General features: G+C 38.7%; 1 protein-coding gene and 1 long non-coding RNA gene across 2 annotated transcripts in view; one reads left to right on the plus strand and one right to left on the minus strand.

Annotated features, from left to right (window-relative positions):
- The window catches only part of Rbm25 (RNA binding motif protein 25), a 46,067-nt gene extending 24,554 nt beyond the window's left edge, over positions 1–21,513 (plus strand). Inside the window, exons 8-19 of the mRNA XM_090344418.1 lie at positions 799–852; positions 1,092–1,175; positions 4,445–4,731; positions 7,685–7,907; positions 8,016–8,105; positions 8,853–8,926; positions 11,225–11,375; positions 12,782–13,106; positions 13,452–13,726; positions 14,766–14,864; positions 16,970–17,017; positions 19,369–21,513. Of these exons, the coding sequence (XP_090200544.1) occupies positions 799–852; positions 1,092–1,175; positions 4,445–4,731; positions 7,685–7,907; positions 8,016–8,105; positions 8,853–8,926; positions 11,225–11,375; positions 12,782–13,106; positions 13,452–13,726; positions 14,766–14,864; positions 16,970–17,017; positions 19,369–19,461 (1,803 nt within the window). The 3' untranslated portion in view covers positions 19,462–21,513. The remainder of the gene's footprint in view (positions 1–798; positions 853–1,091; positions 1,176–4,444; positions 4,732–7,684; positions 7,908–8,015; positions 8,106–8,852; positions 8,927–11,224; positions 11,376–12,781; positions 13,107–13,451; positions 13,727–14,765; positions 14,865–16,969; positions 17,018–19,368) is intronic.
- Positions 2,591–14,829, minus strand: LOC150054656 (uncharacterized). Its single transcript, XR_016537569.1, has 2 exons — positions 14,637–14,829; positions 2,591–2,785 (listed from the first exon to the last, which is right to left on the minus strand). It is a non-coding gene; the product is annotated as an uncharacterized LOC150054656 (long non-coding RNA).
- Positions 21,514–25,249: the final 3,736 nt, after the last annotated feature.

The following is a 25,249-nucleotide window of genomic DNA, read 5'->3' on the forward strand; positions in this document are numbered from 1 at the left end:
GAGGTTTTTGAAGATAAAATATTTTTCTTAGAAAAAAACACACATGAAAACTACTTTATGTGATGCGTTTTAGATGGCATGAGAATCCTTAGAAATGGAGATAAAAACGACTTTTTTCCAGTTTTGTGTTTCATAAAAAATGAACATCTGAGTAGAAATGTAAGTGAAGAGGTTAGCAGTGTTGTTATCTAAAAGCCTTAGTTGGGGTGATCCTAACAATGGAGGCAGAGACAAACCTAGACATAAAGCAAGAATAAAGTGGACATACATGCCACTGCATGGGAGCGGGCCTCTGAAGTAAGAGAGTTTGGTTTTTTTGTTTGTTTGTTTTTGTTTTTTGCTAGTCCTGGGCTTGAGCTCAGGGCCTTGGACTTTCTCAAGGCTAGAGCTCTGCCACTTGAGCCTCAGCACCACTTCTAGCTTTTTTCTATGTATGTGGTACTGAGGAATTGAACCCTGGTCTTTGTGCATGCTAGGCAAGCACACTACCACTAGGCCAAATTCCCAGCCCCAAGTAAGAGAGTTTTAAGACTCCAAACTGTTTAAGAAAGGAAATGTGACTGGACAAAGAATCCAATCATATGATAATAAACTTACAAGGAAGCTAGCAGGATATGGCTGTTTATTTTATTGTTGGCTTCTATGTAGCTTCTTTCCTTAAATAAAGTCATTTATCAGCCAATTTCAAGTCAAAATATCACAAGTACTGTATTGCTTACAGTAGAAATGTATAGGACATTGAACTATACAGTAGTTTTAAGCTGGTTTTTAAAAATATCTTTGTGGGTTTTTCCGCAGATTTTCCGCAGATTTCCAGTGGCCCCACTGATCCCATATCCACTCATCACTAAGGTTCGTTTAAATTGTAGGCTTTGACACTATCTGTTTGGACTGTTTAACTGACAAGATTTTTGATTCTTGTCTATCTCCCTTTTATTATTTAACTTCAGAATGTTACATGTTACTGTCAGTTGTTTACATAGTTGTTTATAAAAACATTACAAATATCTAACCTTGAGCCTTTTTTATTGGTGCAGATTCATTTATTGATATTGATTCATTCATTACTTTATATTTCCCTTGTCTTTTAGGAGGATATAAATGCTATAGAAATGGAAGAAGACAAAAGAGACCTGATATCTCGTGAGATCAGCAAATTCAGAGATACACACAAGGTAGTATTCTTGTTTTTTCACTTGATACCAATCTAGACTTTTTACAGAATCCAAAGCAAACAGACAAGAAAATCAACCTTACATTAGAATATAATTTTATATGATTTTTATAGGTTTAATATTTAGGTAGAAACAAACAGAAGAATAGTACCATATTAAAGTGGTCACTGACATATTCTCTTTAATTTTTGCAGTTAAAACTGTAGTCATCTCACTTTAATATGCTCGAAGTAAATACTAGAATTTCAACATAAACATCAAAGTCAGATTTAAACTGGATTACAGGACCAGAAGTATAGTGTAGTATAGTATACTTTTGGGGGCAATTATTTAACTTAATCTTAGGAAAACCTTTTCTTCAGAGCTGAGATTAACATTTAAGATTTAACAGAGATTTAAGTTGAGTGGGGGAGACTTTAAAAAGTAGGTCAGTGATAACCAGACTTACCAAATTAGTAGATGCATGGAAGAACTGTAAATTCCCATAAAGCTAATCTATTCATTGACCCCCACCATTATGATAGAGATCATATGGTGACTAATGCAAGATGAAACTCTCAGCTTGGAAAGTAACAAGGAATAGGATGTAAGTATGAGCTTCTGTTTTTTTATTATATTTATGGATGCCCCCTCAGAAAAATATGCAAAGGGGTAACTGGCTTGGAAATGGGTTTGTATATGTAGTAAATCCCACTCACGAGTTTTGCCTATTTAAAGCTTCTCTCAATGACAGTGCATCTGTGAATGTTTGCTGGTGTTGAAGTTGATGCTTACGGATGGTGAAATGCAAACACTGCATGAAATATTCTTTTGGTATTAGAGGTAATAAGCTAATACTGGTTCTTATGCATAGACCGGGAGACCTTTAACTCTGAAATATTGTGTTCACTTTCTTTTTATTTTTTCTCATTGCTTTCAAAATCCCAAGTTGACAGTAATACCAATGGTCAATGCTGTTGAACACATTGTTTAAATGTCTAGTCATAATTCATATGCACAATGCCTTTTCAGGAATTAAGTGTCTAAAAACACAAATGTAACTCAAAATTTTGAGAGTTAAAATGGTGGTTTATGGAAAGTCATTGTAGAGCAATATGTCTTAAATTCAATACTCAAATTCAGGGCCGAGTAAGCTTAAAAATGGTATACAGTTGTGTGTGTGGTTTACCCTTTTTTGTTTTGCTAAAACTCTTATTGGTAATTAGTGAGAGAACCATAATAAAAAGAAATTCAGAAGTTACTGCTTCAGAATTATATGAATCAGGCATATCACTGCCTTAGTGTTATTTCATTGGAGGGAATGTTTTGGATTTCCAAAATGTGTTTTTTAAAACAATAAGAAAATAAAAACATTGATTGGGTGGGATGGTTAAAGGGAATATTTGAAACTCAAGTACATATGAGCTCAGTGAACCTTTGCATGTTTTGGTATGAGTTTATTAAATAACCACAGACTGTCAGGGTATCAACGTGGCAGGGGGCGTCCATTTACAGCACGGATGAGTCTGAAGAGAGAAGAAGGTAAGATTTATGTTTTTTTTAATCTGTCCTTTCCTCTTCATCACTTTGTCATTACTTTACATGCCTCGTTTCTTCTTTCTCACTTCTTTCTTAAAAAAAACAAACAAACAAACATGTTCTGTGTACATAGTTGTTTGAAGATACATATATAGAATATATACTATCTTTTCAGAAAGCATTTACTATCAACTAGAGTCATTCACTTTCATTTGCTGAAAACAACTATTCTTTTGAAATAAGTTGTGAAACAAATATTTTTACATGAGAAAAGTAGGATATTGACTAAAAATAAAAAGTTATAACTGTACAAAATAAATTGGGACAGCTAAAATATTATGTAAGTATTATCTCAGAAAAGGAAATTTCTTTGTTAAGTGTATGACACTGAGGTAAGTTTTAAGTAGTCTAGCCTCACTTTACAGTATTATGGAACTTTTTCTGAAACGAGATTTTTCTCCTTTAATACTCTCTATTTCTGTCTTTCTACCATTTTCTTATTTCTTCGCTTTGTAATTTCAATGTATTCAGTATTGGCTCTGCCTATACTCTACTTTGATTTAGATTAGCACAGCAGCTGAATATATTGATGACTCATACATTAGCTTTCCTTTCATAATCCTCTATCAGTTCTCTGACCCATGAGCAAGAAAAAAAGTATCAAACAGGTAAGACTTCTTTTTAAAGTTGTTTTAAATGCTTTACATGACTGAGAAAACAGAAATGCACATTTTATTGTTGCAGTTTTTAAATTCATTTCAGTGAAACTAAATATGAAACCTGAGGAATAAATGTGTTTTTTTTCTTGTACCTGTTTGGATTTAAAAAAATTTTTTTTTGTTTGTTTTCTGAGTTTGTATAGAAACCTTGTGGTTACACTGGTAAACTTTTAGGGGACAAACTTGGTTTGACTTTGTATTTGGTTTATTTGTGAACCATGTACTTGCTCTTCCTCCCAGAAACATAGCTTGTAGGCAAGGTTAATCCAGTGTTGGCGATCCATGTCCTAGCACAGCATCTGTAAGTTCATAAACAATCATTCCTTCCAAGGATGGATTATCATTGTAAATATATTTTCATTGTCTTACAGGCATGGGTATATTTAAGTATTTTAAATGAAAACATAGTTGTGTATAATTTGCTTGAAGTGAATGGTTTTTAGAGATTTTGTATTTGGTGGGCTGAACATCTTGTAATGGTGGGAGTGAATATTTCCATAATAAGAAGGCAGGTCTTGACTGGGTTCGACTTAGGTTTCTTTTGGAGGGTGGGCATACTAGACTAAAGAAGTTTTTGCATTACAGTGACTTGACTCTATTAAAACTCTTAGCTAGTAAGTAACCTTTAGGAAATGGGAAATCTAGGGTTTTGATTGCTATTAGTAGTCTCACTGACTTTCAGATATAAGAATGGGCAGAGTTATGTTTTAGCCACGTGATTGCCTTTCTAGAAATTATTATAAGCCACCACATTCTTCCTGGTTAGTTATTGCATTGTTATTTGAGTGGCCGGCCACACTTGAAGCATCTCCCAGCATCCAAGATTGGAGATACCTGGTCTCTGTAGAATATATGATTTTGCACGAATCTAGTCTTGTAATTACTTCAGCTTAATTTGCAAGTAAAAGCCACAGTATATTGAAATACTATTGATTTGATGTTTTTGTTCCCAGTGTCGGGTATGCACCGGGAATGGTCTGAATACTGGAGCTACACAGAGTTAACTCTAAAAGTACTTTTATTGGTTTCTAGAAACTGGAAGAAGAGAAAGGCAAAAAGGAAAAAGAAAGACAGGAAATTGAGAAAGAACGGAGAGAAAGAGAGAGGGAGCGTGAAAGGGAACGAGAAAGGCGAGAACGGGAACGAGAAAGGGAAAGAGAACGTGAACGAGAAAAGGAGAAGGAACGGGAGCGGGAACGAGAACGGGATAGGGACCGTGACCGAACAAAGGAGAGAGACCGAGATCGGGATCGAGAGAGAGATCGGGATCGGGATCGGGAAAGGAGCTCAGATCGAAATAAGGATCGGAGCCGTTCAAGGTAAGGCTTATGGATGCTTTTATTTCTGATACCAATAGCTTAGGGCAGCCTTCTACTTGGCATGGCATGGCTTTCTTTTTTCTTTTTTTCTTTGCCAGGGCTTGAACTCATGGCCTGAACACTGACACCTTTTGCTCAAAGATAGTGCTCTCTCACTTGAGCCACAGTACCACTTCTGGCTTTTTTTTGGTATATGTGGTACAGAGGAATCAAATCCAGGGCTTCATGCGTGCTGGGCAAGCACTCTTAACATTGGGCCAAATTCCCTACCATGGCTTGGGGAAAGTGACATTGAGTGTGTTGAAAAAGGTATTTGTGAGACAGGATCTTACCGTGCAGTTTAGGCTGAAACTACACCTAGCTTAGGAGTGCCTTTGACTTTTGAATGCTAAGATTGCAAAGAATTCATTTTTTGTTTCTCTTGCAGTGAGGGGATTGAACATAGGACTTTTTATTTCTTAAGTGTTTTTATTTTTTTACTTTTATTTGTTAACCTCTTCTACAAAGAAGTTTCAATTCCATAAATGAAGTTAGGAGTGCCATGCCCCCCATTATTCTTCCTCTTTTCTCCCTTTTCCATGCTTATCCTTAGGTTATATAATGCACATTGAATATAATGACTCCATTTCTCACACAAAAAGGTTTTTGTGTTTCTGTTATGCCATACATGTATTGTATTTCTGAAGTGTATCCCTAGCAACAATTTTATCTGTAAAACCATTTTTTTTTTTTTTTTGCCAGTCCTGGGCTTGAGCTCAGGGCCTGAGCACTGTCCTTGGACTTTCTCAAGGCTAGAGCTCTACCACTTGAGCCTCAGCACCACTTCCGGCTTTTTTCTATGTATGTGGTACCGAGGAATCGAACCCAGGTCTTCATGCATGCGAGGCAAGCACTTTAACCACTAGGCCAAACTCCCGGCCTAAAACCAGTTTTTACAAAGACCCAGAACAGTGCTAGGAGCTTGGCTTAGTGGTAGAGTGCTTGCCTAGCATGCATGGAGACCCAGGTTCCATAAGACAGTACCACATACATAGAAAAAAGCCAGAATTGGTACTGAAGCTCAAGAGGTAGAGCTCTAGCCTTGAGAAAATCCAAGGACAGTGCTCATTCCCTGAGTCCAAGCGCAAGGTTGGCAAAAAAAAAAAACAAAAAAAAAACAAAACCCAAAACAAAACAAAAAAACCCAGAACACAAGTTGTACACAGAATGCCATGTTATCTCTCTCTCTCTCTCTTTTTTTTTTTTTTTTTGGCCAGTCCTGGTCTTGAGCTCATGGCCTGAGCACTGTTCTTGGAAGGCTAGAGCTCTACTGCTTGAGCCTCAGCACCATGTCTGGCTTTTTTCTATGTATGTGGTATCAAGGGTCTTCTTGCATGCTAGGCAAGCACTCTACCACTAGGCCAAACTCCCAGCACTTAATGTTATCTCGTTGAATTGGCAGGCAATTTTCAAGTCACCTTTGCATTGACATTCTACATACAGAGAAGTCACTCTAGTACCACTCACTTTAGCTTCTAGTCTGTATATTCATTGGTAGTACATTGAACTGCCACAGCTTGCCTTTCTGGCTCCTGGCAATTCTATCTTTTGTGGAGTGAGTGAGTGAGTATGTGTGTTTGTACGCAACCCCTCTCCCCCACTGGTCCTGGGGTTTGAATTCAGGTCCTGTGTACTGCCATGAGCTTCTTTGCTCAAGGCTAGAGCTCTACCTCTTGAGCCACAGCACCACTTGTGGCTTTTCTATGTGTGTGATACTGAGGAATGGAACACAGATCTTTGTGCATTCTAGGAAAGCACTCTGCCACTAGGCCAAATTCCCAGCCCTTCTTTTTTGTTGGTCCTTGGAGCTTGAATTTGGCATGGGTGCTGTCCTTGAGCTCTTCAGCTCAAGGCTATGGCCTTACCCCTTGAGCCACAGCACTACTTCCAGTTTTCTGGTGGTTAGAGATAGTCTCACTGAGTGCCTGGGCAGGCCTTTGCTTTGAACTGTGATCCTTAGATCTCAGCCTCCTGAGTAGCTTGAATTATAGGTACGAGCCTTCGGTGCTGAGCTGCTTTTGCTCAAGGCCTTGAGACACAACACCATTTATAGCCTTTTCTGTTTATGTGATATTGACAAATAGATCCCAGGGTTTCATGCATACTAGGCAAGCAACTCTTACCACTAAGCCACATTCCCAGCCTTTGCTGGCTACTTGCTTCCTGCCTGAGCATACACTTGAACCCTCATCTACCTCTATCATAGGTATTGATTCACACAGGGGTTGGTAACCTGTTCTGTCTCGGCTGCGTTTTAACTGCAATTCTCTCAGCCTCTGCTGGCTACTTGCTTCTGCCTGAGCATACACTTGGACCCTCATCTACCTCTATTGTAGGTACTGATTCACACAGGTTGGTAAACTGTTATGTCTAGGCTGGATTTTAACTGCAATTCTCCCAATGTATACCATAGGCTGACAAGTGTGTGCCACTGTGTCTAGCTAAGACTTCAGGAAGGGTTCTTTTGTGGTTGAAGATGTCGTTCAGTTGGTAGAGTGCTAACCAGTGAACAAAAGCTTCAAGTACCAAGTTCAAATCCTGGTTTCAGGCAGAGAGAGAGAGAGAGAGAGAGAGAGAGAGAGAGTGTGTGTGTGTGTGTGTGTGTGTGTGTGTGAGAGAGAGAGAGAGAGAGAGAGAGAGAGAGAGAGAGAGAGAGAGAGAGAGTCATGTGACACTCTTAACATGCTGGCCTTGAACCATGATTCTTTTTGGAATTGCAGTACCAAGGTCAACACCTAGGGATTTGTGCATGTTAATTAAGCGTTGTAGCTGTTATACCTAGTGTATGTGCCTTTGTGATGAATTTAGTTTCTAGTTATGCAGAATGCTAAATTTTGTTTTCTGAGTTTGTACAGTATTTGTCCTTTCCCTTCTTGAAATGGAAAATAGACTGACAGTTTAAAATATATTTTAGAGAAAAGAGCAGAGACCGAGAAAGGGAACGAGAACGAGAACGAGAGAGAGAGCGAGAACGAGAGCGAGAACGAGAACGGGAGAGAGAGAGAGAACGAGAAAGAGAACGGGAACGGGAAAGAGAGAAAGATAAGAAAAGAGACCGAGAAGAAGATGAAGAAGATGTATATGAACGAAGAAAGCTTGAAAGAAAACTCCGAGAGAAAGAAGCTGCTTATCAAGAGGTAACTGTTTTAATCTTAAAGCTTGGTATATATTAGTATATTCAGTTTTCTTAGTAGAATCCTTTTTATAATAAGGTTTTTTGAATGCTTTGAAATTTTCTATTTTAGCGCCTTAAGAATTGGGAAATCAGAGAAAGGAAGAAAACCAGGGAATATGAGAAAGAGGCTGAAAGAGAAGAAGAAAGAAGAAGAGAAATGGTAAGACTTTAGATTAAAAATAAGTGATTTGGGCCAGGAGTGTGGCCTAGAGTGCTTGCCTAGCATGCATAAAGCCCTGGGTTCAATTTCTTGGTACCACATACACAGAAAAAGCCAGAAATGGTGCTGTGGCTCAAGTGCCAGAGCGCTAACCTTGAGCAAAAAGTATCTAAGGATGGTACCCATATCCTGAGTTCAGTCTATAGGACTGGTCAAAAAAAGTAAAATGTTTTTGTTCAGTTAATAAGTTGACAATTGTTTCCTAGTACATTCAGGTTTCATTGAATAATTATTATACATTGAATCTTATAATAAGATATACTCTGTTATGTCCTTTTTATTTCATAAATTAGTTCTAATTGATTTGTTTTATAGGCAAAAGAGTAAAAAAGCTGTTATACAAACTTATACATGAAGGTATGTTAGAATACAGTCTTAAGAATTAGGAATAAGAAAAATTATTCCTGAGAAAGCAGATGAAGGCTCGGTACCAGTGTCTTATACCTATAATTCTAGCTATTTAGGAGGCAGAGATCTGAGGATCACAGAAGCCAGCCATGGCAAGGAAAGTATGTGAGTGTCTTGCCTCCAGTTTATCATAAAATGCTGTGACTCGGTGGGTACACAACTAGCATTGAAAGCTCCAGGCCCTAAGTTCAAACTCCAGTACAGGCACACACACAAAAAGAATGTTATGTGCTGGATTCCAGTGGTAGTTTACTGTCTTTGTCCTTAATTTCTCCAAAGGCTAAAGAGGCTAAACGACTAAAAGAATTTTTAGAAGACTATGATGATGATCGAGATGATCCCAAATATTACAGGTAAAAAAGTTTTGCTTTACAAACTTACATGTGGAGCTTTTATTTGCCGTCTTTCTTACTTAAGTTCATTAACTAGAATAAGCAAGGAAATTTAACATTGTATCTTTTGAAATCATCCCTTTTGACTGATATAATCATTTCTGTGGTGGGAAAACTTTAGAATAGTTCCATGTATCTTGAAGCAGGAAGTCCAAGATAATATTGTACCCAATAATGTCTTTTCTGTCTTTGTACATTTCATTTATTTTTTTGTTTGCCAGTAGTGGGGTTTGAACTCAGTGTCTGGGCACTGTCTTTAGGCTAGCATTTACCACTTGAGCCACAACACCACTTCCAGCTTTTTTTGTCTATGTGGTATGCTCCCGACCCTCTTTATGTACTGTAAAGAGGTCCAGCTCTATAGCAAATTAAAACGAATTCAAGCTACTTAGGATTGCCTAGACATTTTTGTCCAGTAGGATTTAAGAACTGGTCCAGGGGATAGGATTGTAGCCTAGTGGTCGAGTGTTTGCCTAGCATGTGTGAAGCCCTAGGTTCCAGTCCTCCATACCTCATACACAGAAAAAGACAAGTGCTGTGGCTCAAGTGGCAGAGTGCTATCCTTGAGCAAAAAGTGTCCAAGGGGCAGTGCTCAGGCCCTGAGTTCAAGCTTCAGAAATGGCAAAAGAAAAAAAAAGAATGGTCTACAGCACTCTGACCTCCCTCTCTGGCTGCTTTATTCATACCTATATATATGAGTTTCAACACCTGTCTTGTCCTCCTTTCTCAGTTCATGCACAGCTCTACATTCTAGCCTTTATAGCATTATAGTAAAAGTTGTTTTTCCTGATATGGAGAGTGTCTTTTTTTTCTTTTCTTCCTAGTCCTGGGGTTGAACTCAGGGCCTGGGCACTGAGCTACACCCCTTGAGTCACAGCTCCACTTCCAGCCTTTTCTGTGTATTTGGCACTGAGGAATCAAACCTAGGTCTTTTGTGCATGCTAGACAAGCACTCTTACCTTTAGGTGTTCCTAGCCCAGGGAGTATCATATTTTTGTTGTTGTTGTTGTTATGGGTCATGGGGCTTGAACCCTGGGCCTGGGCACTGTCTCTGAGCTCTTTTGCTCAAGTCTACCACCCTACCCTTGAGCCAAGCCCCACTTCCCATTTTCTAGAGGTTAATTGGGAGATAAGAGTCTCAGGTCCTTTTGTGCCCAGGCTGGCTTTGAACCTTGATCCTCAGATCTCAGCCTCCTGAGTAGCTAGGATCACAGGCTTGAGCCACCATGCCTGTTTTTTTTTTTAAACAATTTGTAAGAATTGTATTGTAAGCGCGTCCCTGAGCTCTTTGGTTCAATACTAATGCTTTACCTCTTGAGCTACAACTATAGTTGATTATTTGGTGGTTAATTGGAGATAAAGAACTCCAAGGACTCTGGTGCCTAGGTTGGCTTAAAATCTTGTTCCTCAGAACTTAACTTCCTAAGTAGCTAAAATTATAGTCAAGAACCACTGATGCCTGCAGAATTTCATCCTTCCGATTTTGTGCTATGTTTTGGGCTCCCTCTCTTCCCCTCTCTCCTCTTTAAACTGAAGAAAATTGCTTCCAAACTCACATGATCCTCCTTTTTCTACAGTACTGAAATTACTAGCATGTGCCACCAGGCCTAGCTGTTGGATTTTTTTTCTCAAACGGGGGAAAAGACCATCTAATTTTAGTTCATATATGCTATTGTTTTCAGATAAATAGTACTGGGAACCAGGACCTCAAATGTATTACTGGCTTATCCTTCAGTTCTGAGAAATATTAAGTGTTTTAGTACCTTTTGTATTGTTTTTTCGCCCAATTTGGTGTCTGAGAAAATGCTAATTATGTGTTCAGGATTCTCCTTATCTGTTTCAGACACTTTTTGACAGTGCCTTTCATAAAAGTTCATGGGTGTAAGGGCTTAGAATGTGGCTTAGTGGTAAAATACTTTTCTAGCATTCATGAAGTCCTGGGTTCAGTTCTTCAGTACCACATAATAGAAAAAAACCGAAATGTCACTGTGGCTCAAGTAGTAGAGTGCTAACCTTGAGCAAAAGAAACTCAGGGACAGTGCCTAAGTCCTGAGGTTCATGGTAATAAGATTTCATGTTAAGACAGTGCTTAACAAGGCTATAATGTGTATTGTTTTGTGTGCTCTTTAGATATAGAACATTGTGACAATCTTTTCTTGGCCCTCAAAATAGCTTTTGGTATTGAAAGAGGACACTTTTGGAAAGATCATATTTATTAGCATTGATTTGACTTTTAATGGGAGCTTACTGCTTTTACAGAGGGAGTGCTCTTCAGAAAAGATTACGTGATAGGGAAAAGGAAATGGAAGCAGATGAACGAGATAGGAAGAGAGAAAAAGAAGAGCTTGAGGAAATCAGGCAACGCCTTCTGGCAGAAGGACACCCAGATCCAGATGCAGAGCTCCAGCGGGTAAGATACGCTGAAGGCTGGGAATGTGGCTTAGGGTTTGATTCTTCAGTACCATTAAATAGAAAAAGCTAGAAGTGATACTGTAGCTCCAGTGGTAGAGTGCTTGCCTTGAGGCAAAAGAAGCTCAGGGACAGTGCCAAGGCCTTGAGTTCATGACCCAGAATACTGTAATATCTGTAGTTATTTTAAGATTCTTATTTTCTAGTCAATTGTGATAAAGTTTAATTTGTAGTTAAAGGGAATACACATTTTCTCCTCCTCCTCCTCTTCCTCTTCCTCCTCCTCCTTTTTCCTCTCCCCCCTCCCCCTCTTTTTGTGAGTCATGGGGTTTGATTTTGGCCTGAGCACTGTCCGTAAGCTCTGCAGCTCAAGGCTACTGCCCTACCCTTGAACCAAGCCCCAATTCCCATTTTCTAGAGGTTAACTGGAGATAAGAGTCTCAGGTCCTTTGGTTGTGCCTGGACTGGCTTTGAACCTGGATCTTCAGATCTCAGCTTCCTGAGTAGCTAGGCGTACGCATGAGCCACCATGCCTGGCAGTAACATTCATATTTATAAATAGAAGTATCAGGGCTGGGAATGTGGATTATTGGTGGAAGGAATACTTGCCTAGCATGCATGAAGCCCTGAGTTGGGTTCCTCAGTACCACACAAACAGTAAAAGCTCAGGTGGTGCTGTACAGCTCAGGTGTTGCCTTGAGCAAAAGAAGCTCAAAGACAGTGCCCAGCCCCCAAGTTCAAGCCCCAGGAATGGGAAACAAAAACCAAAAATAACAAGAAAAACTGAAATATCAGAACAGAGAGAATTTTGGCTTGCTGATAACCATAGCTGTTTAGGAGGCTGAGATCTGAGGATCATAGGTCAAAGTCAGCCAGGGCAGGAAAGTCTGTGAGACTACCAAAAAGGCAGAAGTGATGATGTGGAGTGGGGCTGTAGCTCAAAGGTAGGGCAAGTAGCCTTGAGCTGAAGAGCTCTGTGACTGCATCCAGGCCCAAAGTTTAAGCCCCATGACCCACCCCCCCCCCCAAAAAAAAAACCAAAAAAACCTGGAGCTATGGTTCCAGCGATAGAGTTCTATCTAGTCTTGGGCAAAATTTTTGCTCGTGGATAGTATCTAGGCTCTGAAGCTCAATCTCTTCTCCCTTATATTGTAGGAGGCATCCCCCCAATAGTATAATAACTAATATATTTAGATCTCAGCTTTCTGAGAATATGTAAATATCTTTTTCCTAGCCAATAAAAGAAATAAGTTGGGGTTAGGATATAGCTTGAGTGAATGTTTAGATTACATAAAGCCATAGATTTCAGCCCTGAGCACAGTTTTTGAAGAAGTTGGTTTGTAAACTTTATAAAAAAGAAAATTATACCTGGAACTTCTGAGTTAATCAGATAACTTTTTGTTGTAGATGGAACAAGAGGCTGAGAGGCGGAGACAACCACAAATAAAACAAGAGCCAGAATCAGAGGAAGAAGAAGAAGAAAAGCAAGAAAAGGAAGAAAAACGAGAAGAACCTATGGAAGAAGAGGAGGAGCCAGAACAAAAGCCTTGTCTCAAGCCCACTCTAAGGCCTATCAGCTCTGCACCATCTGTTTCCTCTGCCAGTGGCAATGCAACCCCCAACACTCCTGGGGACGAGTCTCCCTGTGGTATTATTATTCCTCATGAAAACTCACCGGATCAACAGCAACCTGAGGAACATAGGCCAAAAATAGGACTAAGTCTTAAACTGGGTATGTTAGCATTTCTTTTCATTTCTCTGTAGTTTGCTTTAAGGAAAATAAATATGTGCTACTTGGTAGGTAGATAGCAAAATATTTTAAAAATGCCTTTCTAGCTCACGATTGTTTTCATAGTTCTACTAGTGCTCCTATATCTGCAGCTGCCTCAAGTTCTGAGAAGAAGTGAAAAGTTAAATTTTCTAGCACTTGTGAGTAGAGAGTTACTTTTTATAGTTGGGATATTTATCGGAGACTTGTGGAAGTATATTTTGTACTACTTTTAAGGGACAATGGGCTGCCAACTTTAACATTTGAAAATGATGTCTTCAGGATGCTAAGGTAGTCTTTTTACTGTAGGTGCTTCTAATAGTCCCGGGCAACCTAATTCTGTGAAGAGAAAGAAACTGCCTGTAGATAGTGTCTTTAACAAATTTGAGGATGAAGACAGTGATGATGTGCCCCGAAAAAGGAAACTGGTTCCTTTGGATTATGGTGAAGATGACAAAAATGCTGCCAAGGGCACTGTGAACACTGAAGAAAAAAGGAAACACATTAAGAGTCTCATTGAGAAAATTCCTACAGCCAAACCTGAGCTCTTCGCTTATCCTCTGGATTGGTCTATTGTGGATTCTGTGAGTAGCAAAATGAATCTTATCATCTCGGGACTGTTGGGAATGTGACATACAATATCCATTGGACCTAGTATTGACAGAAATAATGTGGACAGTCTTCTTGACACCAAGTAAATGCCATGGCCACGGAATTTCTTTTACTGGAAAAATTCTTGGGTAGTACTTGAAGTCCTCATAGAATTGTATTTTGGTTCACTTTGCCATTAAGTGTATTATCTTTCAATCCTCCCCCCCCCACACACACTTTCACCATTTTATTATTATACTGATTTTTTATGATTAATTGGATTAAGAATCTCATGGACTTTGCCTGGGTTGTGAGATTTCGGCCTCATGAATAACTAAGATTACAGGTGTGAGCCACCAGTACCTAACTGCCTAACTGCCTTTGCCAGTTCTAGGGCTTGGACTCGAGCCTAGGTATTATCCCTGAGCTTCTTTTGTTGTAGGGTAGCACCCTATCACTTAAGCCACAGTGTTATTTTTGGCCTTTTCTGTTTATGTGGTACTGAGGAATACAACCCAGGGCTTAATGAATGATAGGCAAGCACTAAAACATTAAGCCACATTCTCTGTTATGGTTTTGTTTTTCTTTTCCATAATTACAGTTACACCAAGAGGTTATAATTCCAAATGTCCAGTTATGAATACAGTGCTTCTTCATTAATTTCACCCCTTCCATTGTTCTCCATTCCATTGTTCTCCCTTATTTTTTTCCTACCATCCCTTTCCTAAAGTTATATAGTAGAATTTTTAAACAGTGATTATTGAGTATAATACTTGTATTTGCTCATACTTCTTCCTTTCACTTACATGTTCTCTTCCATTTTACCTTTCTTCCAAGCATGTTTCTACTTTATTATATGTATTATGATAAACAGTTCAGTAGTTGTTCAGAGAAGTTACATACCTTTGGACTCCTCCATTATGTATGCCACCCTTTAGTTTGTGTGAATATGCATAAAACTGAAGTTACATAGACTTTAGTAGATGTAATAAAATGTTATAATTTTTTTGTTCATTAACTTTTATTTTGCAGATATTGATGGAACGACGAATTAGACCTTGGATCAATAAGAAAATCATAGAATATATAGGTGAAGAAGAGGCTACATTAGTTGATTTTGTTTGTTCTAAGGTTAGTTTTTTTTATTCTCTTCATTCCTTTCTCTCTTTTTTTGGGGGGGGGGGCAGTCCTGGGCTTGAACTCAGGGCCTTGACCACTGACTGTCTTTGGGCTTTCTCAAGGCTAGAGTTCTACCACTTGAGCCATAGTACCACTTCTGGCTTTTTTTATGTATGTGATACTGAGGAATGAAACCTGGGCTTTCATGCATGGTAGGCAAGCACTCTAGTAGTAGGCAAAACTCTGGCACCATAGTTGATCTTTCTGAAATGGGCTTACCTCACTTAACATGATTTGTTCTAGGTGTATCCATTTCCTTGCTAATGATATAATGACTGATTATAAATATCCCAGTTCATGATAATTAAGTCTCAGTTAAGCTATCCACTGATACTTCAGACTTATCACATTATGGCTATGTGTCTTTGTGTGTGTGCGCATGCGTGCATGTTTTGGTGCCAGTACTGAGATTTAAACTCAGGGACTCTCATACTCTTGCTTGGCTTTCTGCTCAAGGATGGCCCATTACCACCCGAGCTACAGTCATACTTCCAGTGTCTGGTGATTAATTAAATTAAGTCTCAGACTTTTTTGCCCAGTTTGGCTTCAAACCAGAATCGTCAGATTTTGGTCTCCTGACCAGCTAGGTGTGAGTCACAGCACCCAGCTACATCATGGCTTTCATTTCATGGATTGTTTGCTGCTGTCAATTATGTCTCCTTTTCTGCTGCTGAGAATGCCTTGTGTGCTATGCTGTTCCACCCTCTGCTTTTGGTTAGGAGAATGCTATTCAAGTAAATTAGAAGTTTGTAATAAGAGCCAGTAACTATTAAATTGTGTCAGTCAATTAGTCCTTTGCAATAGGTTTAAATAGTCCTGTGTCATAATTGTGCAGTAACAGATTAGTTTTTGGAGGTGCAGTATTTGTTGGTATTTCATGGAACTTTTGTCTAAAAGTCTTAAGGCATGTAATTCCCCCCCCCCCCTCTTTTTTTCCCCCAGTCCTGGGGCTTAAACTCCATGAGCTTTCTCAAGGTTAGGACTCTTTCATTTGAGCCACAGCACCACTGCTGGCCTTTTCTGTGTACGTGGTGCTGAGGAATCAAACCCAGGGCTTCATGCATTCTAGGCAAGCACACTAGGCACATGCCCAGCCCTAGTCACTCCCATTTTGAAATGAAGTTGAGGCTTATATAATGGTTGTACAGTGAGTGACAGTACCTAAAGCCTGTACTTAAAACCAAGTTATATATACTTATTGTCTCCTCAAAGCACAGCCTTATTTTTGTGTTTTACATTAATAAAACATAGTTGTGTGAAGGTAGTGCTGTGATGTACATATGTCTATGTCTGTGTGGGTGTGGACATGCATGTGTGCATGCTGGTCCTGGAGCTTGAACTCAGGGCCTTCATGCTGTCACTGAGCTTCTTTCTTAGCAGAGCGAGGACTCAACCTTTGAGCCACAGCTCTGCCTCGTCTGTGTTAGGTTAGTGGAGTCTCATTCACTACTACCTGGTTTAGCTTTGAACCAAGATCCTCACATCTCAGCCTCTTGAGTAGCTAGGATTATAAATATGAATCACAGTTGCCCAGCTGTTGTAATATTCTTTCACAAGAAAAGCCTCCTTTTAGCATAAAGAAAAGCAAGCTATTGTTGCCTTTTCCGCTTGTAATTATGATAGCATTTAAACTTCTGAAGGCCGGGAGTTTGGCCTAGTGGTTGAGTGCTTGCCTAGCATGCACGAAGACCTGGGTTCGATTCCTCAGTACCACATACCTAGAAAAAAGCCAGAAGTGGTGCTGAGGCTCAAGTGGTAGAACTCTAGCCTTGAGAAAGTCCAAGGACAGTGCTCAGACCCTGAGCTCAAGCCTTCTTGAAACTTTTGAAAACTTCTGAAGTTGGGCAGGGTGATAAATGCCTAAAATTCCAGCAGTCCAAGAGGGTGAGGCAGGAGGGTTGTATAAGTAAGGTTTGACTTACAGTCAAATTTCAGAATAGTTTATAGATAGGTTCCTTAGACACAAAAAATTTCCTTACCTATTTGAGGTTTTATATCTTAAAACTTTTTATTAGTATTTTTTTTTCTTTGTAACATGACAATTATGCTTCTTTCAGGTTATGGCTCACAGTTCACCTCAGAGCATTTTAGATGATGTTGCTATGGTAAGTTAGAAATGGATTTATTTCTGTGATCAAATTATTTTCTGAATTTGATTAACTTTGTACTTGTTAGTCTCAGAAACTTATATAAGACTGAAATTTGAACAGGAATTTAAAAACAGTAAGGTACCCACTAGAATATATTATTAGCTAACATTTACAAGTTGATCTTTTTTTCTTTCTTTCCTTTTTTTTTTTTTTTTTTTTTTGGTGGGTCTTGGGGATTAAACTCTGAGCCTGGGTGCTGTCCCTGAGTTCCTTAGCTCAAGGGTAAGGCGGTAGCCAAGCCCCGCTTCTCATTTTCTAGAGGTTAATTGGAGATAAGAGTCTCTGTTCCTTTTGTGCCCTTGGCTGGCTTTGAACCTTGATCCTCAGATCTCAGCCTTCTGATTATAGGCCCCACTTGTATTTAATTCTTTTTTTTTTTTTTTGCCAGTCCTGGGCTTGAGCTCAGGGCCTGAACAGTGTCCTTGGACTTTCTTAAGACTAGGGCTTTCCCTTCTGACTTCTTTTTTGATATGTACTCGCAAGGAATTGAACCTGAGTCTTCGTACATTCTAGGCAAGCACTCTACCACTAGGCCAAACTCCCGGCCCGTGTTTAATTTTTAATTGTATTTGTCACATTGAGCCTTGTTAGTTTATGTGTATCTGTATAAGTGTATGCCAGTCCTGGAGCTTGGGTGCTGTCCTTGAGTTTTTGTCAGCCACAGGTCTACTTCTGGGTTTTTGGTAGTTTGTTGGAGATAATATTGTGGATTTTCCTGCTTGGGCTGGCTTCACACTGTAACTCTAGTGTAGGATGCATTATAGTGTGAGATGCCCACACCAAACTTGAGAATCACTGTTTGAAACCAACCCAAGCAGGAAAATCCATAAAACATGCAAGTCTATAAAATAACCAGCAAAAAGTCACACAAGATATGTGGCCCAAGTGGTAGAGGGCTAGCTGAGCAAGTAGGATATTCAAGTATAAGCCTCTGAGTTCAAACCCTTGTACTAGGCTCCCTCCCTCTAATAATTGTTCCAAGTGTTGGTCTTGGCAGAGTTGGAATCAGAGAAGAAGTCAAACTTTTTGTTTTGAAATTGTTGTTGTTTGAAATTCTTGGATTGTGATTGTTGAATATTGTCATTTGAGTAGTTTGTGGAAACACCTACCCTCAGAGCTGGGAATCCAGGCACTAGCTATGGAGCCCAATTGATTTTGAGAAATGGATTTGTTACTTTACTTGGGTTGGCTTCCAACTTGAGATCCTACTGTTTCTGTTAACTCAATCCTCATAGTGCCTCCTGCTATGACATAGTTGCATTTTCTCTATATTATAAATGAGAGAGCTCAGTCTCAGATTAAACAGTCTAGCTAAGGACTCCTACTTAGTAGGTAAAAGTGAGATCTGATTATGAAGTTTACAGATCTGATCTACTAAGTTCTTTTCCTATGCTGCCTCTAGGAAGGCTGTGAGAGTGTCTTTGACCAGGCAGTGATATTCTTGAGGATAGTCATAGTTGATTCCTTTCAAAGGAAGCAAAATAGTCAATCCTTTTCAGAGCAGCTTCTGGGCTGAGGGTGAAGTTTTCATTTGAGATAATAACAAGAGTAATAGCATGAACACCAGACCCCTAGTTTTTTTTTTTTTTTTTTTTTTTTTTTTTTTTTTTTTTTTTTTTTTTTTTTTTTGCCAGTCCTGGGCTTGAGCTCAAGGCCTGAGCACTGTCCTTGGACTTTCTCAAGGCTAGAGCTCTACCACTTGAGCCTCAGCACCACTTCTAGCTTTTTTGTGTATGTGGTACCAAGGAATTGAACCCGGGTCTTCATGCATGCTAGGCAAGCACTTTAACCACTAGGCCAAACTCCTGGCCCCAGGCCCCTAGTTCTAAGTAGACAGGAAATAATAAGATTTCTTCACTGTGGCAATGCTGGTGTTCACTTTTACAGTATTCTAGATATTGAATAATATAATGTTCAGTTACTTTAGTGTCACTTAATAAGCACTGGGCTAAATTTCAGATAAGGTTGTTTGGAGGAAGAAATATTCTTTATCTTGCCATCTATTTACTTCTTCCTAAGTTACTATGCTTATGGCAAGCCTTTGCTTTCCTTCATTTTTGCCAGATGTGAATATAGTATCAGATAAGATCAAAGTAAAAGGAGAAAAGATGGGTAAAGAAATACTGCCATGCTAATGTTTAGTAAGCTATGGGATTTTGCATAATTATTACTTTCATGTTCTATTTAAAACATTATAGCACTAGACATTTCCTTGAACCATTTTATTTAAAAGTGCTTTTACATGCATAAAAACAGGAGATGCTTTGAATTACTTACATATATTGCTGTTGTTTTCTCTTTTGTAGGTACTTGATGAAGAAGCAGAAGTTTTTATTGTCAAAATGTGGCGGTTATTGATATATGAAACAGAAGCCAAGAAAATTGGTCTTGTGAAGTAAAACACTTGACATTTAGAGTTCCATTTCAGATTTCTTCTTTCCCAGCCTTCAGAGGACTTTGAATTTTTCTTTGTTCAAAGACATTGTGAGATCTGTAATTTTTTTCAATGTAGAAAAATGTGAATTTTTTTTGTCCTCTAATTTGTTGATGCCCTATGTACTCCCTTGGTTGTAAAGTCATCAAAATCCCTGGTTCTCTTTATACTCACCAGGTACAAATGACTGATATGTTTTATAAGCTGCAGCTACTGTACACCGCCTAATAGAATCTTGTTCTGCTGATTGTTCCTTGTAAATATTAAAATGACTCCCTAATTCTTTTTCAGAATTCCACTTAATATTGAACTGTACTGTATAGAAGCCAACATGAATAATTTTATTTGAAAGAATGCTAGTCACATCATCAGTTTGACCCCCTCTGATCAGAAATGACAAGCCCTTGTGAAGGCAAAGAATTTAAAATTAGTATGAAAAATTAGCAGACAGCCATTCCTACTGTATCTGTATGAATGTGTGTGAATGTACGTATAAAAGTTAATATGCTTTGATATGGGCTCCTTTAACATTTCCTAATTGAACATAAAGAAAAATGACATTGTGCCAACTCAAATATCTTAGTAGAATTAGACTATTGGTTTCCTAGATAGTATTCGACAGTAAGCAACACTGCTAACAGGATGGGGTTTCACTGTGAATAGCTGGCTGCTTTCACTGGTTGGTTTTAAAGTAATGTGCATCATAACAAGCACTTCTACTTTCATTGCTTGAAAATAAGATAGATTCAGAATTCTGCAAGGCTCTACCCTTTGAGCCATAGCACCACTTCAGGTTTCTGGTGGTTAATTGGAGATAAGAGTCTCATGAACTTGGGCCTGGCTTTGATCCTAACTACTCAGGAGGATGAGATCTGAGGATCATGGATCAAACTGAGCTAGAAGTGGAGTTGTGGCTCAAGTGGTGTAGAGTGCTAGCCTTGAGCATAAAAACTCAGGGACAAGTGCTCAGGCTCTTGTTCAAGCTCCAAGATCAGAATAAAAATAAATAAATGTGGTGTTAGGGGAAACTTTATTCCAAAAGTGTAAGTGTAAAGAAAACCTTTTTTAAAACATAACAAGCTGAGGGTTATAATTCATGTTTTAATATGTAAAAGGTCCTGGGATCACTCCTCAGGACCAATAAAATGTAAAAACTAAAAGAAAATTAGGCAAGTTTATAGGGAAAGAATTTGATGAAGCAATAGGAATTCAGCCTGGTGACAATTTATAAAGCATGTATCTTCCAAGGAATAAAATTGTTCAAGGCAGTCTCCATCCACTAATTTTTCTGCTCTTCAGAGTTTAAACATACTGATGGTACATCAGAACATCAGCAGGGAGTAAAGATTATCTGAAACGCACCACATTTTAAACAATTCTAAATGCAAATTAGGTGCACCTGTTGCCATATCTATTTATTTAAAAGAAAAAGATTGGCCTATTAGAAAAGTATAACGATGAGCTTGAATAACTAGTTTTTTTTTGTTGTTTTTTACACCATCTTGAGGACATTTGAAAATACTGTTCTTAACACTGAACCATGACATGGTTCCATTATGTAAATATTTCAAATATTAAAAATGTATATATTTGATGTTGGAGACGCGTTCTTTCAGAGTCTTGTAAATAAAGGCATCGTGTTGTAATGTGTATTGCATGCTAAAGAAAAACACTTGATAATATGGGTTGAATTATTTTTAATGGACTTGATTTCTATGACTTGGTATCAATAGGTCAAAGAGGCCATTTGCCTTATTTTGGATGAATCCATATACATTTATGGGAAATCTATGTTGTGTTAAAATGTCTTAAATTTTGTTTTTTCAAAGGAAATTTTCATAAAGTTGTTTCTTGACATTGAAAATTTATTCACTAGATTTTTCTTCCCCAGCAGCTAATGACCTTGTTTCAGGTACCTTGGTTTGACTGTCTTAACAGACTACATATTTGCTTCTAAGGCACCATGCTAGGTGTTTTTATTTGGCCAATATTAAATGCATGCAAGTTTATTCAGGTAGATGGAGTCTATTTTGCTTTCTCTTCTATTCTTTCAACTATGCTTATCTCAAAATCACTACAGATTAGAGATGTCACTTACCTGAAACCTTTAGAAGTACATACCTTACATAGCATAATGCTTCCAGTGAGGTTGTGGCAGGAATTCACATATTAAGTCATTAGCAGAACGAGAGTGGTTAATACTACTCCAGATGTTAACGGAATGCTAAGTGAGGTTTTGAGCCTGGCACTAGTGGCTCACACCTGTAATCCTAGCTACTCAGGAGGCTAAGATCTGAGGATCATGATTCAAAGCCAGCCTGGGCACAAAAGCTCATAAGACTAATCACCAGAAAAATGGGAGTGGTGCTCAAACTGGTAGAGCGCTAGCCTTGAGCTGAAGAGCTCAGGGATAGTGCCCAGTCCCAGAGTTCAAGCCACACAAATGCCACCTTTGTCCCATGAATTTTTGCCACTAAGCTTCACTTAAAAAAAAAAATCTAGGGGGGCGGGAGTTTGGCCTAGTGGTTAAAGTGCTTGCCTAGCATGCACGAAGACCCAGGTTCGATTACTTGGTACTACATACATAGAAAAAAGCCGGAAGTGGCGCTGAGGCTCAAGTGGTAGAGCTCTAGCCTTGAGAAAGTCCAAGGACAGTGCTCAAGCCCTGAGCTCAAGCCCAGGACTGGCGCAAAAAAAAAAAAAAAAAATTAGGTTTCAGTTGGTTTTTCAGAATTTCCTATGAACATGTACAAGCTGGAGCATATTTGGCTGTCTTAGAAAAATCACATTTCTGATCAGTTGCTTTAGCATTTTTTTTAATTTTATTTTTTATTTTGCCAGTCCTGGGTTTGAGCTCAGGGCCTAAGCACTGTCCTTGGACTTTCTTGAGGCTAGAGCTCTACCACTTGAGCTTCAGCACCACTTCAGGCTTTTTTCTATGTATGTGGTACCAAGGAATCGAACCCGGGTTTTATACATGCTAGGCAAGCACTCTACCACTAGGCCAAACTCCCGGCCCTGCTTTAGCTTTTTGAGTTTAGTTTGAAAACTTAAGTTCACATTGCTCATTCACAGTTGTTAAAAAAGTACATCAGGGGCTGTGAGTTTGGCCTAGTGGTACAGTGCTTGCCTAGCATGCACAAAGACCCGAGTACAATTCCTAGATACCACATACATAGAAAAGGCCAGAAGTGGTGCCGAGGCTCAAGTGGTAAGAGCTATAGCCTTGAAAGTCCAAGGAAAGTGCTCAGGCCCTGAGTTCAAGCCCCAAGACTGGCAAAAAAGACAAGATAAAACTGCATCAAAGTCTATTCTTGGCCTGGCAGTTAGAAAACCAAAATTCTTATTCCTCCTTTGAGCCTAAAACAAATTTTATGTATGTATATCTGTTTGTAAGGGGAAAGGTAAGTAAAGAATTCTTTGAGGTAGTTTTTCTAAAGTTTCAATATGTACCTAAGTCACTTGGAGGACCTTATTAAAATTCAGAATGCTGATTTAGTTAGGCCCCCATTATAGCACCCAGGTAATACAGGAGGCAGCTCATCAAGGCTGGCACTTTAAAGTATTGGCTAATTTTTATCGTATGAATGATGTTTTATCCTACAGAATACACAAATGCAACTAATTTTCTTATGTGAAAACCATTTTTAATTCAGGTAATGCATGAGCATAGAACAATCTTTCAAAATGTTGAGATCAACCTTAATATTTTAAGAACTTTGTTCACCATAAACCATAAGGTATATAATACTTTAAGCAAATGATTTTTTCACAATGTATTACTCATGAATTTCAGCTGTTACAAAACTATATAACCATTAGATTTTAGAGCCAAACTAAACATTACACCATTTTTATATTACTTTTCTCTCATAAGAAATGTTAGGTATACAATGTTGATATAAAATATATTTATCCAAGTTCTATGAATGTTCCCAACTAACACATCCAACTGATTAAAGGTCTTATTGTCAAAACAGCAACTAATTTTTGTGGGTTATATTTTAGCTTTTAAATACAGAATTGAGAAAGTTCTTAGGAAAAAACCAAAACTGGTATATATGAGTATCTGCTGGAGATAAGTGCGTAATAATCTCAAATAGCGAAGAAACAATCTATACCCAAGAACAAAGCAAGATTGTCTAGCAAGTACAAAATTAGCTTATAATTTTCTGCCTGATAACTTTTTGTAACTTACTATAAATCATCTAAGTATTAGATTTTCATTTGAGTTATTACTTTAGTTTTTTGTTTTTTTGTTTTGTTTTTGTTTTTTTAATAAGCTGCTCTCCTACTCATGAAACCACACAACCAGACTTCGGTCACTATCTCCATATAAGTGGACAGAGCTGCTCAGAGTGATTCCAGGGAGGTAATGAATGACATGCCTGTCCCACCCCTCACTCCTAGCTGTCTGGGCCATTTGGGGCCCTGTGATTTATATGCTGGATGAATCCTATAGTGTACTAGAGGCATTCTACCACTTGAGCCACAGCTCCATTTCTGTTTCTTTGTTTGCTTGCTTTGTTTTGCTTTGGGTTGTTTTTTTTTTTGGTAGTTTATTGGAGAAAGAATCTATGGACTTTCCTTCCCAGGCTGGCCTCCAACCACAACCTTTAGATCTCAGCCTCCTGAGTAGCTAGGATTACAGGTGTGAGCCACCCCTCTGTTGGTCTTATAAGCCATGGAAATACACTTGAAAGAAGTGGCCAGGCCTTTTTTTTTTTTTTTTTTTGAGCTCAGGAACTGAGCACTGTCCTTGGACTTTCTCAAGTCTAGAGCTTTACCACTTGAGCCTCAGCACCACTTCCAGCTTTTTCCTATGTATGTGGTACTGAGGAATTGAACCTGGGTCTTTGTGCATGCTAGGCAAGTACTCTACCACTAGGCCAAACTCCCAGCCCCTTACTTTAGTTTTGAAGGCTAAATTAGGAATGGCAATTTGAAATGCCTAGTAAAAATGATTTTTTTTCTAGTACTTGAGTTTGAACACAAGGCCTTCTGCTTGTTAGAAAGTGCTCTGCCACTTGAGTCATGCCTCCAGCTGTTTTTTGCTCGCTATTTTTTATGATAGGGCCTTGTAAACTTTTCTGCCCTGGCTGGCCTCAAACTTTGAACATTCTTCTCTCAGCCTCCTGAGTAGCTAGGATTGCAGGCATAAACTATCTGTATGCTCTTTTATCTCCAGCAAAAAGCCTAAGTGGAGATATAACTAAAGAAAAGTACTAGCCAAGAGTGGAAGAAGCAGCAAACATTTGGAGTGCAGGTCTCAGTATCAGCACAAAAGTAATATTCAGGCTTTGCTGTTTCATGAGGTGATATTCTCCAAGTTTTGTATGCCTTGCCATATTGCTTATTAAATTGAGGTTTAGATTCTTGTGCACAGAACAGGAATGAATTGCCAAGCAGGCAGTCATCCATCATGTTGAAATCACAGCCTGTCTTGTATTGTTATATTTGGTTTTCAGTTTTTACTATTTTGTTATCTTGAAATAGTTGAACAGAGGAGTTGCCATTCAACAAAGCAGTCTATAAATATAATGCAGCTTGGTCAGTGTGTCACCCCTTTAAACAATATTCTCTCTCTCTCTCTCTCTCTCTCTCTCTCTCTCTCTCTCTCTCTCTCTCTCTCTCTCTCTCTTTGCTAGTCCTGGGTCTTAGCCCCACTTCCCGTTTTCTAGAGGTTAATTGGAAATAAGAGTCTCACAGACTTTTTATTGCCTGGGCTGCCTTCTCAGATCTCAGCTTCCTGA

Source organism: Megascapheus bottae, chromosome 14 (genome assembly GCF_031878675.1).
Source record: "Megascapheus bottae isolate mThoBot1 chromosome 14, mThoBot2.hap1, whole genome shotgun sequence".
Lineage (NCBI taxonomy): Eukaryota > Metazoa > Chordata > Mammalia > Rodentia > Geomyidae > Megascapheus > Megascapheus bottae.